Source organism: Falco peregrinus, chromosome 3, assembly GCF_023634155.1.
Source record: "Falco peregrinus isolate bFalPer1 chromosome 3, bFalPer1.pri, whole genome shotgun sequence".
Lineage (NCBI taxonomy): Eukaryota > Metazoa > Chordata > Aves > Falconiformes > Falconidae > Falco > Falco peregrinus.
Genome location: NC_073723.1, coordinates 42343338 through 42361292, shown reverse-complemented (window position 1 = coordinate 42361292; position 17955 = coordinate 42343338). Strand labels below are relative to the sequence as shown.

Genomic DNA, 17955 nt, shown 5'->3' with positions numbered 1-17955 from the left:
AATTGTAATATAACTTATACAATACTTATAAATAAATAAGCTGTATAACAATAACTGTATGGAGTAATTGCCCCATGCACCTTCAGAACAAAGTGGTGTGCAGCTTTGTAAAACGTACAAACAAAATGGTATAAATTACTGTATTACACACAGGTTTTAAGGACAGGGAAGGGAATGACTTATCTGAAACTAATTTATATTATTTAAGTTCAATAGTTAGCTGTTAATTTTACATTATTATACATATATAAATTTACATTATAATGTACACATGAATTACCTTTCTTGGGGAAGAATCTGTCTGATATTTAAGCAATATCTCATCAAAATTTAAAAAAATGATGTACAGCTTTGCTTGTAGTCACTTTATGCTGTTTGCCAACATCAATTCACATGTTTTTCTTCATTTGCACTTTATCATATATATTGGTTTGTTTAGTTCAGTCAAAATTCAGAGTCCATCAAGCCAATATATACACATGTATGTGTTCACGTGTGCATACACACTTTTACCTGCATGTATCTATATATATAAACAAACACACACACTGCGTTTCTGCTATCGCTCAAAAGAATAGCAGCACTTGGAGAATATGTGGTACTAGAGCCAGGAAAATGCAAAGGCACTATGTTGCATCTAAGGACTTCCAAGGGGCCCAAATCTCCATGTTTCCCATCGCTCCCAGGGAGCCAGGAAGAGGGCTGTGGGAGGGGGGCTTGGACCCTGCAGTGGGGGGGACACGGGGGAATAAGGACTGTCAAAATGCACTGAGGGGATGGAATCAGTACCGTAGTTTGGAGGAAACGGAAACTGCTGTGCATTTGCCTGCGGGATCCGTGGATTGCTCATGGTTGCTGGTATGCCACCGGCAGCCACCATGCTGGGGGTCATGCTCAAGCCCTGCCCTCGCATCATCAGTGTCCGCTGCTGCACCTGCTGCTGCTGCTGCTGCATCTGCCGCTGCCGCAGGTGCTGGCTCAGGATCTCCCGCTGCCTCTGCGCCAGCATCTGCGCGTTGATAGGGCCCTGCAGGGGAAACCACCACCACCTATCAATAACCGCTCTTCTAAGGCAACCTGACCAGTTGGAGGAATCTCCGCTAAAGCAATCTGGAAGATTCCAGTTCTTTCTCCCCCCTGCCCCGCCCAATTAACAATAATATAAAATGGGAGAAAATAACCCTATTAATACTTCTGCTGGGAAAGACTTCCAACAGTGCAAGAGTCACTAACTGAAATAATACCAGTGTTTAATGTTGCAGCAATTTGTAATTGCAAATAGAGTAGCTCATTAAAAAAATGCATCTATAGGAAATGAGAAGCTTGGTTAAGAATGCAGTTATATCTGTAGTAAACAACCATCCACCCCATGTAAATATGGGAAAGACTCTTAGATGTATAACAGTAAAATACTTCTTATCATACAGACAGTATTATTTGTATTCAAGCTTTAGAACTTATTGATGTATTTACCACACAGCATTACTACTGTATTTAACTGGGGGGAGAAAGAAGAAAACAAAGTAATTTTTTTATTGAAAAAATACTGTTTCTCTCACCTGCGTTGGCACTCCAGGTCTCAAAGACAGATTCATATTGGAGACACTGCTGATCTGATTTATCAGTGGCTGCCGATTCTAAAGAAAAAACAATAAACCAACACCAAAACTCAAAAGTTTTTAGAAGGAAAAGGGAAATTTTATATACAGAGATATATGCATCTACCTTCCAATCAGTTGGTTTGAGGACCTAGTTTTTCATATTCAAGCAGGGACTAGTTTTTCCGCTCAAGTGCTGTTATCATTCACAGAACACACCATATAAATAACAACACAGGCACTAAGCTGTTTACCAAACATGCTCCCTTTACAGTTCCTGTCCTTTTTGAGTTTGGGACTGGACTTGAGGTTTGCTCTGAATTAGACTCTATTGTGATGACTGAAGGCAGAAATGCTCTTTCCTCCTCCACTAGAAAAGCACTGATACCTTATGTACAGTACTATGAACCTATATATTTAAAAAGGAAATAAGAAACAATAATTTAAAAGTGATCTTAAGTAGATCAAAGCCAAGGAAAAAGAGAAAAAAAAAAAAAGCATGAGGTAACACACAAGAATAAAAGCATTTAGATTGCTGGAAGAGTCAAGATATAATAGAAAGAAAAAGACTTGTATAACAAAAAGCACCACTGCAACCACGCTCAGAGAATTAGTGAGACCTCAGCTTAAATACTAGGCACATTCTTGCACAGTATTACGGAAAGATGCAAAAAAAGATCCAAAAAGCATGTGCACCATACCGTCTTGGCAAAAATACCATCACTAGGGCTAGCGTTTTTAGTTTAAAAGCGGAATTAGGTTATAATAAAACAGGGTACACACTGAAGACCTGGTCTATCTGGAGTAAGCCGACAGTATGCACCGCCTAGGAGAGGCACCTGCACTGGTGGGGCAGCGGGCAAGGAAGGGGGTGTACCTGCTGTGCCTGCAGCCTGTGCTGCAGCTGGAGCCGCAGCTGGTTGGGCTGGTTCTGCACGATGCCGGTGGGCCTGAGGCCGGCGCGGGGCTGCATGCGCAGGGCTGCGTACCCTGGGCGCTGCCCCATGGGGTGGAAGCTGGGGTCCTGCATGGGCGCGTAGCTGCCCTGTGCCATTTGAGCCTGTGCCGCGTACTGCTGGGAGAACACCGGAGCCTTCTGCTCTATCAGGATGCTGGAATCCTGGCTGGGGAAGGTCTCTGGGTCCACAGCTTGGCTCTGTAGAAATAAGTGAACAACAGAAACAGCTGTTGGGACTTGGCTTTTCACAGGACTATACGAGACGAATACAGCCACCCTGCAAAACCAAGCTTCTAGGATGTGAATGTTTTTAAACAGAAAATCACACAAATTTTCTTCACTTAAATATAAAGCTTAAGAATAGATATAATCGTACTTTCAAGTGTCAAAACATAATCATGGAGACAAATTCCTCTTCTTCCTTTTTCTTTTTTTTAAAACAAAGACCCACAATCTTTGTCCTGTTCTTAACACAGCCATCGTATCACTCTGCTAATGAATAAAAACCAAGATGACAAACGCTATATCAAAACCTGTAAATTAAGTGACGCCAGCATATTTTTCCCACTGATTCAGAAATAAATTCGAAGACATTACAAATGAGTAAGTAGATTTTTATCAGTATCTTTAAACAAAATAATGACTTCAAATAAAGATGCCTGAAACTATTATAGAAGCTAACGTGAACAGAGTGCCTAATTCTTTCAGGGCACTTTCACACAAACTGATTATCCATTAGCATAAAAAAGCTAACACAATTCTAAACTCTACTCTAGATACTCCCCTAATATTTGCTCTAGCTAGAATAATTTTATAGCTTATTCCACATTGACCTTGGAAATCAAGTTAATCTAAATTTCACTGCCTTCATAAAAGAAAGACTTTAAGCTCCTATAAAATGTTTGATGGATAATTTAGAAAACATGTTCTAAAATGTGACAGTTCTCTTACCTGCAAAACTCCTTAACTGTTTCCACTGAGATAATTATTAAATAGCAATATGTTTACCACTTAGTTTGAAATAAACCATTATTCATATCTTTTTGTGGTGGTACTCCAAAAGGTATGTAACATTGTATTAAAGTTTCACACTGCAAAATTGAAGTTCACCAATAAATCATATCTCCAGCTCAACACCTCATGGAGTTCTGTGTTGTACCAAATAGGCTTGGAGATAATTTTCTCATATGCAAAGCAGGATTTTATTGGTCCTATTTCATCTCTAAAATGCAGAGCTACTTCAGAAGTTATGCTCAGGATGCTGATGAGTGCTGGGAAATGAAAAGGGTATTCTAGGCTTCTCTAGGGATATTAAATCATCATAGAGACACAACTGCTGGTTTTGGAAATACAATTTTGATGCCAGAAACATCAAGAACTAGCTTTTCCCCAAAATCTTTTCTTTTTACCACATTTTTTTTGCACCATGTAAGACTGAAATGGACAAGAAACAACTGGAAGCCAACAAAAACAACTGGGGGGAAAAAAAAACTGCTTAAAAAGAATAGAACAATTTCATGCTCTAAAGTTCAGAAAGCATGTTCAACAATTTAAAAAAATATAGTTTTTAGTGCTTGGGATGAAATCAACTGCTTGAGGTGAAACTGGTCCCTTAACACACATCCTTGAACTAACGGGAAAAACTATGGTCAAAATTGCATGTTTGCTCATCAGAAAGCTTGTTGCCCCCATCACACAAAGGTGTAGATTTTACTCCTCTGCTCCTAGTACTTTAGTACTTCATATTATTTTTTCTTTCTTTCATGTACCCTGTTGCTGACTGTGAGCTTATCTTTCTCCCATACGGTTTGTTTCTCTGACCACCAGATAAGTAGAAGCTTGTTAATTTTTTGGGTTTGGTCAGGTTAGTTGCATAAAGCAAAGTGGCTCAGCACAGGTCAGAAGGAGAGCTAGGTGAGGGTGGCAAGGGAGAGGATGGAAGACTAAACCTGGAGCTGAAGGAAGCTTTGCAGGTGACACTGAGCCATTAGATGGGCTTCCACCAAAACACATAACTCCATCTTAACTTGCAAGAAGTATTTTATAACTCTGTTCTTCAACACACATTTTACCTTCACCTTGACAAGATGTCTTTTAAATGCAATACCTACTACAAGCAATGCAAAGTCCAGTATACCTGGCTAACTAGTTCTGGTATTCCCAGAGCCCTGTCGATTTCTTCTAAACCATCAAAATTCCTTAATGCCATGTAAAGCTGATCCAGGAGAGCGCCCTCATCACTTGGTGACTCTGATGAAGGATGATTACACAAGAGATCATCTGGTGAGCTGCCAAACGGTTGCCTGTGAAAACATGAACACAGCATTGGTAAACAGCTGCTGAAAAGCAAGAAATAATATCATAGGATTAGTACTCAAATTGAACTAACTAGTGGAGAGAGAAATCATTTTAATCACTGACAATTTTGTTTAAAATATAGTCACTGAACACAGAACTTAAATAGTTTTTTTACAACCAATTACAACTTTGAATTTCAGATGTTAGATTAAGTATACTGTCACAAGTAGAAGCACTCATTTCCATAGACACTCTTCTTAACTGGTTTTCTATCAGACTAAGAAAGCCAAAGAGGTCACAGAGGGGTCTGAGGATTGTCTGAGCTCGCATAAACCAAACAACTGGAAGAGCTGGCCAGAAGCATGAGGGAGCAGGGAGAAAAGGACATTCCCCCTTTTTGTTTCCAGCAAAACACTGCATCGGCTCAACCCATCTTATGGAACTGCACACTTGGGTACCAGCTTATGCACTTGGTTGTGTGCCTCAGAAGGGTGTCAGCAAGAATTTGGATACTGTCAGGCAGAGTCTGCTGGCTCTACAAATCCTGCTTACGTCACCCCTGAATTTGTATGCAGAGCACACTCACAGTTACAAAGGCAGAATAAAGGTTTATTCCAAACCCAAAGGACAAAACTTACTGCGAAACAAACTAAATCTGAAATAACACCTTATCTGCAGCCAAATGACATATTTTTGATTTGTAGTTCAACACACAAGCCCTACTTCATGCACAATGCTACAAGATGACAACAGAAAATATAAAGAGCAAAGCATTCTGCAAGCAGGGGCAGCCTACTATATGCATATCATGGAAGAATCTCATCCCAGGTAATTACTCAGAGACAACAAAAGCTGTCACACATGGAGGGAGGAAACAGCACTATATGTGAACCCTTTTTACATGTCTGTTTGGAAAAAACAAAGAAACATGTTTGTGTATTTAGTTTCCATAATGAGATATATGGTTGCCATGGAAGTCTAATCTCTATGTCAAAGCTAAGCAGAAGGAAAGAGCTGCATCATCAGGCTATATACCTAAAAAAATAAAGGATGGCAGGCAGGAAAACTACCACCACCATAGCCTTTTTAATCAGATCCTGGAGTGTAAAAAATAAACATAAGGAGATATATATATATAAAAGATACCTTTAAAACACTGAAAAGTATTAATTGATCTCTATAAGAGCATTTATAAGTATTCTGGAATATGCATACATTTCACGAGCATCTAATACTACAAGCATTAAACTGATGTACATTTGGTGAATATTTTATGTAGAACTTTGTTTCTATGAGGTGTATAAAATACAAGCCTGTAAAATCTCTCCATGTTTTGGTTTAACGCTAAGACTGACCTGTTCTGATTACTGAAAGTTGCCTGATCTATAGGCAAGATGCTGTCCGGCCATGGTGCAGTCTGATTTGGAGGCGCCTGTTGTTGGCTATACTGAGGTCCTCCTATGTTCATTTCCAATTCCGATGGCCCTAATCAAGGAAAAATAACCACATCAATTTTGTGAAAAGAATCTACTTTCATGTTAATTCTTTCCATTCAATTATCTATGTTACAGTAAAAGCAAGCAAAAACATTAAGACTTCAGCAACATTACACTTAAAGGCATCATGATTTTTTGTAAAAATTGCTTTTAAAATTTGAGAAAATAACACGGGTGCTCTGAAAGTGGTTCAAAACTATAAAATAGCAGATATGACATCGTGGATGTAAAAATTAGTAAGATAGGCATAAAAAAAAGACAGTATATAAAGCCAGTATCATAATGCACTTGCTTTAAAAGTGACCAAGAACAATGATGACATTCACAGCATTTCTTCTTGAAAAAATCCCTAGTCTTTAATGAACAAGAGCAACTTCATATCCTCTTTCTTTGGCCACACCACTGTGGAGCTACAGAGTAGCAGGAATTGTTGTCAATACACATGTTAAAAATTAGTGGTTTACACCTTTTCCTTCCCACTTCCATGGGAAACTTTCACTGTGGAATACAGTTCTCATCCCATCTATAACTGAAGTAAGTCTCTTTTTTTCATTTTTTGGGTTTTTTTCTGCTTCATCTTTGACAGTCCAGCATATAAGGAACAACCCCACACATGCCCTGACTTACCCATATTCATGACCTGAGATGGAAGCATCTGCCTTGGGCCAGGCTGGTTGCTGGGTCTCAAGGGGATGCTGGCCGTGGGGTTGCGGATCATGCCTGCTTGCACCGGCCTGTTCATGGCACTAGCTGTGGGCGCGCAGGTCACCCTCACCGCAGGAGCCTGGCTGCCCCAATCTCCAGATGTCATGGCAGGCCGAGAGGCATTGCCACCGATCATTCCTGCACAAAAGCCAAACAGACTTAGGTGCCAGCACAGGATTCAGAACAGCTTTAGCATCACCCCTGACTGATAAGCTGCATCTTTAGCGATGAAAATGCAGTAGTTTCACTCAAAGCACATTGTACCACAACTGCCCATCTAGATGTGCAAAGCTAAAGAATGATGCCTTACACTGCTTAGTCAAGGGACTGGAGATTATTACACATTTTACAAGAGGAAGATCCTTTTATCATTTCCGAAATGCTGTTCAGAGTAAGTGCTCCCACATGTAGTCTGCAACAGGTGCTGAGGGCGTGTGGATAGCCCTAACTTCCTTCCTCAGGAAATGAATCACGTTTGCTGATGTGCGTGTTAGTGCTTTACTTTCCAAGTGCAAAGTGAGAATGAGTTGAGTAACAACGTGTTATCACTACACACGTTTACAAATTAGAAGGATTGAATTTAAATTCACATTCTGCAAACATCTTTTGGCAAGTCCTTTCATTCAGAACCTAGAGCCTTCTTAGCTTCAAGGCTCACCCAAATAATCTTGAACTAATATACGGTGCAGGGAAATTACTCACAGGAACTTTCCGATAGATGAAGTTCATTACCGTTATTCTAGGGGAAGTCCTCCTACATCTACTGTAAACAGCTGATACAGTTTATTTACACTTGGAATATATAGAGTACTACACTCTGACAGTAGACAAAAACCCCCAACCAAACCCCAACACAAAAACCCCCAAATCCAAAGACGTGCATTCACAGCATTTATACATTTCAGTTTTACACAGTCAAGACAGCGGCTAAAACACTGATTTCAGACTGGATTACTGGTCTCTCCAGCTGCATTTTGCAACATCCTCAAACGAATACTAAAAGCCACACGAATAATTATTACTCATCAGTTCAATTATTTGGTGATATATAGGCAAGAAGAAAAACCCTCTGAAAAGGGTCATTGATTCAGCTGCTGTACAAAATTTGCTTCAGTGTCTCATCCTCAGGTTTGTTCTATTTTTGTACATATTCTATCAGCCGAAATATGTGGTGTGCTAGAGCAAATGGCAGGAACACAGATAATACTCTCTAACTTGTATACATAAGATGAATAACATCCTCTAATACGTATACAAAACATGAAAGTAATAGGACACTTGAAAGACTACAAGTTGACCTCTAAACTGCTTAAATAGGATATTTTGGTGTCTGGCAGCATGCCTTTTTTAATACTGATGCAAACTAAATATAAAACTTTGTCAGTGAATAGCCAGCTGAAAGGACTTGGAGTATCCATTTATTTACTCAGAGTTCTTAGTGCCAGTTGCACACTTGGACAGTCTAAGACTATGTCCTAGTTGAAATAAGTCAATCAACCAGACTTTTCTTGAGGAATCCCCTATGGTATCTTGGCACAATATTAGGGCAACATGAAGAAACCAATGCATCACAGATCAGGCATAATCCATGACAAGTGGTAATACCACTCCAACGTCTGATGGTTCCCAAGAAGTTTATGTTTCAGAAAAAGATGAAAATATTAGCATTTATTTAATACAAAATCAAAACTAAGGCTAATAAATAAAGGATAACTGAGGGCAAAACCAAGGTCTGTAGAGGAATGCATCGTAAGGGCAACAGTGTAGCCCACAATTTTGTTTTGAAAGAACTACCTCTACAGACAAGTGGTTCATTTGTTTGCTTTTTTGAGGCAGAAAGACTGGATTTTTAGCCATCTAAGCCTCAGCTGGATTTGGATGTGAACAGTCTCTAATTACCAATACACTGTGTTCATCTAGAAGTTTTCAGGTAGGTGAAAAGCAGTGAATAAAGATCAGGACTAAAAACATGCAGAAACAGAAATTCAAACTAAATATACCAATACGTAACAGCCCATGAAACATGATTTTTTTTCCAGACTTTTTGGAAAGTGCTTATAATAAACTGCACTTGTAATAATCCCAGCATTATGTTACACATACTATAGTCTGTTACTGAAGTATATTTTAAAAAATGGAAAGTCATCTTACCTGTGCTACTGTTGCCTAAAGTTCCTTGACTTCCGATCATCCCTTCATTCCTGCCCATCAGTCCTGGCTGAGGTATCACTGAATAGGGGCTACTCGTTCTTATGGGTGGGAAAGTTCCTGCACCTGTTGGGTTCTGCAGTGTGATGTCAAGTGGTAAATTCTGGTTTGGTAGTAACCTGCCCAGTTGCCCTGCTCGTGGGTTATTAAAAGCTAGACAGGAGGAGCAAAGAAAAAAGCAAAGTTACAAGAATGGAAACTTTACTTGTTAAAAAAACCCCAACAATAAACAACCCAAACACACTTTAAGCTCTTGGGCTGAGCTATTTAATGCTGCATAAATTACCACTCCATGTCTGTCTGAGAAACATCCCTTCTTGACATTTTTATGTAAATTTCAAAATGGAACATTCTGACACTAAAACAGATATGACGTATATTTTTAAAACTTTAAATGATGCAATTTAACTGACAGAAGAGCCACTACAGCAAAATATACCACTATGTGATGTGCCTACTACTGCAAATTAATCATATACCTAGTAGGACTTTAATTGCATGCAGATGTCATCCTGAGGCAGACTGTTAGGAATTATCTCAGTTTTGAAAATTTTCCAGCATAAGCTAAGCTCCTGAAGAAGTCACCAAAATTAAGGACAGACTGAGCCTATATTAGATCCTGTAGCCCCATTTCTACATCTCCCTCTTAAATACTTTGTTACATTTTTTGTCATTATTAAAAATAAATACTTCCATGATTCAGCAACAATAAATAAGTGGTCCAGAATTAGAGCCGTGCCACCATAATGTTCTGGTAAACAGAACCATGCTTGATAGTGACTGTCACCTTTATAGAACTGTTTTCTTCTTTTGAGGTGTTTTGTACTCTTAAAAAATCAGCCTGTGCAAAGAAAATTGCAGACTCAAGTCTCTAAGTGAGCTTCATATCATGACTGGCAAGCATCTGGCTCAGCTGGTCTTTAGGCTATGTTCCAATGCACGAAAGCTTCCCCTTATGTGCACAACTAGTACTCCAACACAAATCAAACACCCACCTTGTGCCTATGATTCCATTTCCAATCACACCAACAGAGTACATACAAATAAATTAACCATTTTTGTGAAATTATTATTTACAATACATCCTGATAGCTTCCCCAGGACAGTCTCTGATATGATGGCTTCCTTAAAGCAACTTCTGCATTTTTATATTCACCACATTACAAAGAAGTTAGATAACTTCTTACTTTAGATCAAGGTAGTGATACTTTGAATTTGAGAACTTAGGTCTATTAAGATTGGTTAAAAGTATGGAAACATCTTATTACAAAAGTCTCTGTCTTCTCCTCTACTTTTATAAAACCAGACTACAGGAACTCATTGTATTTATTTATTTTTTAATATAAATTCTTTGCTAGGTGAATTTGCTTATATGCGTGTACAGGAATTAGATCACATCACATACACCTAATTCCTAACCATGTGATCAAAATTTTATCATGACTGTCTGTTCAACCAAGCAAACAAAACTCACTTATAAGGCAAAAATGATCTTCCTAAGCTTAGGGGCATCATAAAGTCTAAGGACTGAACCAAAACTGAACTACAGCTTCATATTCTACTCTTGGTCAGGACGGGACTGAAGGAGGCTCCCTGTCCCCCATGCAACAAACTCCAGCAATCTGATGAATCTGGCAGCTTTCAAGTCTTGTGAAGTATTTTAAGTATTTTCATGTAAAACCTGTAAAATGAAAGCTGGCTATTTCTCCAGAAAAAAAAATTTAAATCCCAAACCTCTTCTGGAATTGTATATGTTTTTACATTCATTCTACACTGGTTTTCTGTGAGCGTATTAAAAGCCACTCACTATTTCTGTGCACCCGTTTTCTGTATGCTCTTCAACTGAAAACAAGGCAGAAGTTCCCTAGGGGAGTAGGGCACAGACACAAGACTGAGCTGGGGGAAAAAGTTTTAGGGTTTTATTTTACATGGGAAACAGGATGTGCTTTTACAGAACTGCTGCTAATCACCAAGACACTCTCATTTACAATCATACTGTTACTGTTCTGCCAGTAGCTTTGCAAACAGATTTAAAGCTAGGTTAACTCTGGAAAGCCAAAAGGCTACAGTGGAAGGAACCAGCAGACCCTACTTCAGAAAGAATACGCTGAAGATTTCAGATGCACAGAGATTTCCTTCTGACTTGTGTGCTGCTGCTGTTAGTATCCCCATACTTACAAAACCAAGTACATGAAATCCAAGCATCCTTCTCTGAGCAACATTGACAACAAATTATAATTTAAGCATCTGTGGTAGGTTTAATATGAATATACACATTCATTATTAATAGCAATATTAATGTTTATGTAAAAATTTCCAAGTAATAATTTGATTTCATTTGAAAGTGGCATGGTGTGATTTTAATATCATCAGAACGGCTTAAAAATATTATCTAAGCCCTACGTTTTATAAAAAAAGCACCAGTGTACATTTAAAGATAGATGCTGCCACCCTAGCCAACAGGAGAAAGAAATGAAGCAGTGGCTTTTTATGCTATTTTCTTCAACATTCATAGCTGATAAGACTCCTGTCTGGCCCGCTTTCCATTACTCTATGGTGGTAGACCAACATTTCATACTGATTTGTAAGTTAATTAATAAAGTTAAGGAACACTGTCGGCTGGAAGTGACTCAATTAAAAGCCGCAATTTGAAATTAAACTTGGGCATTCCTCTTAATCATACGTCTTTCTATTAATCTTGTGGTTTTAGAGGAAGACTCCCCTTCACACTAAGAAAAGCCTCTCTTGTCCCTTTCGCTGGAAGAGCTGCTGGAAAGCAGCAATCTGCACCACACCGAAATGCACGTGCTCTCCGTGCCAAAGCCCTCGCAACTGCAGCATCACCTATAACCGCAGCAGGAGTGGTTTCATTTATTATAAAACTCCTCCCAGGGCACGGACTTCCAAGGGTGCTGTGTGATTAAGCCAGAACCTCCACGTGTGTTTCGAGACGGGACGACCGCAGATGGCGCTATGTCATCATGCAAGACCAGACCAGGACACGGAGCTGCCCAGCTCCTGCCCGGCCGACCCAGGGGCACCATGACCGCTGCTCTGGGAGTTCTCGAGCTGGGCATACACGCGTGCGGAAGGTGGACTCACTGCTCTGTGAAATCCTCATTGCTGGTTTCTGGGTGGCCACAGCCGCACCGGGGCTGCTGTCACTGGTGAGCTGCATGAGGTCATTGATGATGGCTTGCTTGTCGACGGAGCCTGCTGGCGCGCCTGGGCGGCTATCTGGGAAAAGCTGCGGTAACTGGCTGTTCTGCAGGTCATCCAGAATCTCCTCCAAGTTATCCAATTCACTGCCTGGCTGCAATTAGAAAGAAAACACACAAACCCACAGTACACGTCGCTGCTCCCCTGCAGCTGGCGCATATCCTGCTCGTGCCAAGCCAGGCAGCCGGCAAGCATTGCGGCAACACCGCTTCGGATGCTTCCTGCAAGAAGCCCGATGTGGAGGAAGCTCACAAAGTTGTCAAAAGGGGAGTGTGCAGGTTCCCAGGGTTCATCTGCCTTGCATTTGGAGAGCCTGGTGTAGCACTGGCACCCCTTCAAAACCCCGGCGTTGGGACATACAGATCCACGTGATCCATACCTTGGGCAAAGGGGAGATTCTCCCTGTGCACTCTGTGATCGGTGCAGACAGCAGAGATGATTTGGCAGGGGAAGAGATCCAACAGTGATGAAGAAGGGGTTTATGTAGGTATAACCAATATTCCTTTCAGCACAGTCATATTTCTAGTCTCTTTATGACTTGATTAAAAGCATACGATGGAAAAGTTGCTTCATGGCTAAAACAATTCCCCATACGCATTTTCTTTGTTAAATCCAAAACCTTAACACTGAATAACTCTATATAACTTTATATATAAAGTTAACTGGCAAGAAATATACATTTCAATGAAGTTCTATAAATTAAAACCTGTCAACTAGTTACTAGACGTAGGAATTTATCTTGCTCACAGCTTCCCAAATAATTGAAAATAACTTCTCTATAGTAAGACCAAAAAAAAAAAAAAGAAAAAAGAAAAAAAGAAAAAGAGAAATCTAGTTACGTTCAATTCAGTAGAAAATCATCATCAAATAAAGATGGGAAAAGAATTAAGTTCATCCTAGACTAACATAAATACTGACCTGCACGTTTTTCTTAAAAATGCTGATTTTCACAAGTTTTGGTTTTTTTTTTGTTTTTTTTTTTTTTTTTTGTCAGTTTCTCTGTCTATAAACCCTCGAATTAAAATCTTTCTGACTGAAATTTGGAAATTACTACAAGTATATTCTCCAATCCTAAACCTTTGAACAGGGTAGAGCTAAAAGAGTTTTAGGGTTGTAATTACCAACAGGGAGTCAAGTCTCAGTTACCACCAAGGTACACAGGAAACATTTCATGACAGTATTATAACAGAAACCTACTCAAAATCAGTGCCTTCATTAGGAAATGTTTGATGACAGAAGAGAGGCAGAGTGAGCAGCCAGCCATGAAGGATGGGGAACTCAGAAATAACACCACAAACATACACACAACTGAAATACAATTCTTCCTGGGGTTTTTTTTTGCCCTACTGCCACATCATCAACTTGTTACTTATTGAGATAAACCTTATGCCGCAGATCACAGGATAATGTAGAAATAGCTGAGACGGCTTTGAACTACCTCCCGTGGCTCATAGCCTAGCTAGGAAGCACTGCACATTAGTCTGTACTGAATTCCTGTTGCCACAGCTAACCTGCTCCTGGGAAGCCCAGTTATTTTATTCTAAGGTAGCTAAGATGCCTCAAGATTACATCTCTCCATGCCTTTTCTGGGTGACTGACTCCAGATAAACATGGTATTACTCTTTACTCCTTCCACATCATCTCCTAGTCTTACAGATCGGAATATATGGTGCAAAAGAGGAAGAAGTTTACTCTGTAAAAGGCAGCATGTGGGTGATATGGAGGCTGGTGTTACTGGCAAAATGGTATGAAATCACAGAATCAGAGGACTAGAAGAAATATAAAGCCTTAAGGCAAAATCAGTGTATGCCATTCCCTACAGAAGTTCATATAGCCGCTTGTTAAAGACATCCAGTGACAGAAAATCCACAGCTTCCCCGGGGAACTGGTTTCAGCACTCTGCTGTCCTTACAATTTGAGTTTCTCCTCAGTGTCAATGCAAAATCTCCCTCACTGAAATTTAGGCCCTTCCTTCCTGTTGAATGTTGAACTTGGAGAACAAATTGTTCCTCTTTCTTTTTCTAACCTTTTTTGTGTTTGAAAACATGTGCCTTTTTGGGTTTTAAGCTGAAGTTAATATACAACCTCAACTTCTTGAATTTTCTTCACCATATAAACTGTTTTCTCATTACTCTTATTAGACCTCTCATTACTCTTGCTGCTCCTGTGGACCATCTTCAGTTGATCCACACTTTCGCTGAAGTGCCATGTCCAGAACAGGACTTAAGATGAAGCCTTACAACTGCTAAGTAAAGCAGAATATTTACTCTACACATAGTATACTCCAATGACATATTCCAGAAAAGCCTGTGATTTTTTTAATTACATGACATTACACTCGCTCATCTTGTGCTCACTATGATCCCTAGACACAGCTCTGAAAATGTCCTCTCTAGCCAGTTATTCCCTCCTCTTTTTTTTTTTTTTTTTTTTAAATCTGTGACATTATTTCAGACTAATTAAAATAAATAGCATAAATTGTTCATCCTGAATGTTCTCCTATGATTTGTGCTCCGTATCTCCTGGCTGCAGCTGAATTTGAATTCTGTCCTCCAGTGTATTTACAGACATTCAAGTATCACACACAGCTTTACCGAGCATACACTCTGTTCTCCCATCGGGTCATTTAGGTTAACTAAACCACCGAGCAGCTCTAGAAGCTGCACCAGCTCCTGCAGCATCTCCATTTGACAGTGAATCCTTCAACAACTACTTTGTGTGTAAGGATTTCCAAACAGCTTCCTACCCACTCACAGCAGTTTCATCTTGACCATGCATGTCTAATCTGCTTATGAGAATGCCATGTGCAAGAGGGCCAGAGAGCCTTACTCAAACCAAGACACATGGCATATGCTGCTTCTCTAACGCCAAAATGCCTGCTACCCTCTGCTGAAGGAGAACAGGTTGGTCCGACATAACTTGCTCTTGACAAATCCCCCTGCTGACTTGCTGCCTTCCACGCATTTACAAGCAGCTGGGTGGGCACAGCACACCAACAGAAGAGGCAGAGCCAGGACAAATCAAATGTGACTATAAGAAGCCTAAATCATTGTGCGGACAGGTGATAAGCAGATTCAAAAAGGCGCTCCGAGAGACAGTGGCAAGCGATGTTTATGGGAGCTGCACTTTAAGCACTGGGAGTTCTGGAACAAGAACACAGCAAGAGCCAGTAGGAGACTGATGTAGAGTATCATAAATTATAGAAGTATAATTCAGTAGTCTTTGGGGGAATTAAGACATACAGCCTTCATTAAACATATTTGAGAAAACAGTGAAGGGATGTTTAATATGTTGCAGGGTTGGTTTTTTTTGGTTTTGTGCCAGGACTTTGTGTCTTTTTTTCTGCCCTTGCTGCCGCTGCTCCGCTTCCCCCCCCCCCCCCCCCCCCCAGCTTAATATTCTAGCTCCTACAATTCTTTGTTGAAACATTACATGTAAAAAAACCCACCCCAACAACTCCAAAACAAAGTCAGAGAAGACCATATTGATCCAAATGTGTCAGAAAACTGCACTCCCTAACATGCTTTTAATTCCTCTCAGGAAGTGGCAAAGAAAGGCCAAATACAACAGATTATTATAACAACACAAACATATAACCTTCCCTTTTTTAGCTTAACATTATCATTATCAAATATTTCATCCTTATTTTTTGATGAGGGTTTTCAACTGCTGCAAAAACTCCAAGACAGATTTAGAATTAACACCAAGCTATGATGTTAGCCTAAGCCTTTCCAGACTCACCCTCAAAAGGCACCTTATGCACAGAAACTAGCATTAAAATATTTACGTGGTTAGTTTAATGGGATTTTTCTTTTATTTATATTCTGTATTTATTTTGTCAATGGTCTAAATTGTACTTTATGTAAACAGAAGGCACACCCTAACCTCCCTGTGAAATAATTATTTGTCAGGAATTAAAAAGTAGTATGCCTGATAAAGTGCCAAGCATCACAGGAAAGCTCTCTTGCACAGATTTTCACTATCTCTAAGCAAAGCAGTTACAACAATCTCCGTAGAACTTGGACACTAAGTGCCAGAAAACTTAAGACAAATCATGCTTAGAAATAGTTTTGCATGTAAGAAGCATCTGCTTTCAAAGTACTTATCACTGTCATGTAGAGAAAGTCAGATTACAGTGTTAATTGTTTACAGAATTTTTTCAGCTCTACTGAAAGGCAGTTATATACCTCAACATGAAGTTTGGTTTATAAAAGATGCTATGTCCAAAGTCTAACTTCCAGGGATTGCGAAGGATTAGATAAATTCCTAAACTCTCTGGAGATCTCTTTTCCACCACGGGCAATGTTCATGGCTTGCACTGAGACCCTATGATTCCAAACTTCATACGTGTATACATTTCCTTTACAACCACATATGTATGACAGAGGCACCTGGGACTTTTTCCTTACAACAGGGTGTCTTCTGGTGAGGACACAACTTGAAACTATACTTGCCTTATATAAACCCCAAGTTAGCTCATTAGCTACCTCTGTAGCACGGGCTGAGCATCTGACCATAAAAGGTAAATAAAAACAAATCCCTGCTCCAAACTGGCAATAAATTAAAGGATTCTAAAAAGGAGGAAAGGGTTATAAAAAGAAGGAAAAAGTAAATCAGAACTGGAATCAATAGTCTTTTTCCTTCTCCCTGGTAACTGCAATAAACATACAATTGGCTAGAAATTATATTATCAGGCTAATTATTACCAGGCTAATCTACCACTAATGTTTGAAAACAGACCTCTAACTGAAAGATATTCAGAAAATGGAATCCCCATTCTAAGGTTTTGATAGAATTTCAAGATGAAACCAATGTTCTTCATGAATTTAATGGACTCTGGACGTGAAGAAATAGGTTTGGGGAGGATGAGTGGCATGTGTACAGAAAATGTGTTAGTACTGTGAAGATACTGCTTTCAACATAAAGCAAGAGGACAACAGAGTTGATAAAAGTGTGTGAGGAACATCAGAACAGTTTCTGACTTTTAGGACAAAAAGTTATATGCTTAATTTGATTTCTGGACCAGCACTGGTGGAGGCTGTGGCATTGCAAATCCCCATCCGACAAACAGGCTGTCTATGTTGTCTAGTGGCAAAAAAAGAGGAGAGTACACTGACAGAGATAAGGATTCTATTCCACACTATGCCAAGTGCTTTCTCTGAGAATAAGCTACTTCAAATTTCTACTTCTTGGTTTCTTCATCTGTAATATTAATATAATAATACACACACAATTTTACAGAAGAGTTTTGCAGTGCAAAACAACATGGCTAAACAAAACCTGACATTGCTCAGCGCATGACGTTCCTCTGACGTCCCCGTGCACTTTCACTCTCCTTCCCCCAAGCTCTTAGCCAGTCTTTGTCAGATAGTGGTCAGATCTGCTGACCACTACACAGGCTGCTCCTGACCAGCCCCGCGTGCTGGCTGCGGCCACAAGCACGATGAGAGGTTTTTCGAGGGACAGCACAAGC

The 17955-nt window shown here is 39.8% G+C and overlaps 1 protein-coding gene across 9 annotated transcripts in view; it reads right to left on the bottom strand.

Moving 5' to 3' along the window:
- The window catches only part of NCOA2 (nuclear receptor coactivator 2), a 190024-nt gene that overhangs the window by 17382 nt on the left and 154687 nt on the right, over positions 1 to 17955 (bottom strand). For all 9 annotated transcript variants that reach the window (XM_055800871.1, XM_055800869.1, XM_055800868.1 and 6 more), the window contains 8 exons: positions 12366 to 12576; positions 9207 to 9416; positions 6978 to 7193; positions 6210 to 6339; positions 4694 to 4859; positions 2476 to 2754; positions 1560 to 1637; positions 790 to 1027 (listed from right to left, as the gene is read on the bottom strand). In XM_055800871.1, coding sequence (XP_055656846.1) covers positions 790 to 1027; positions 1560 to 1637; positions 2476 to 2754; positions 4694 to 4859; positions 6210 to 6339; positions 6978 to 7193; positions 9207 to 9416; positions 12366 to 12576 — 1528 coding nt within the window. The remainder of the gene's footprint in view (positions 1 to 789; positions 1028 to 1559; positions 1638 to 2475; positions 2755 to 4693; positions 4860 to 6209; positions 6340 to 6977; positions 7194 to 9206; positions 9417 to 12365; positions 12577 to 17955) is intronic.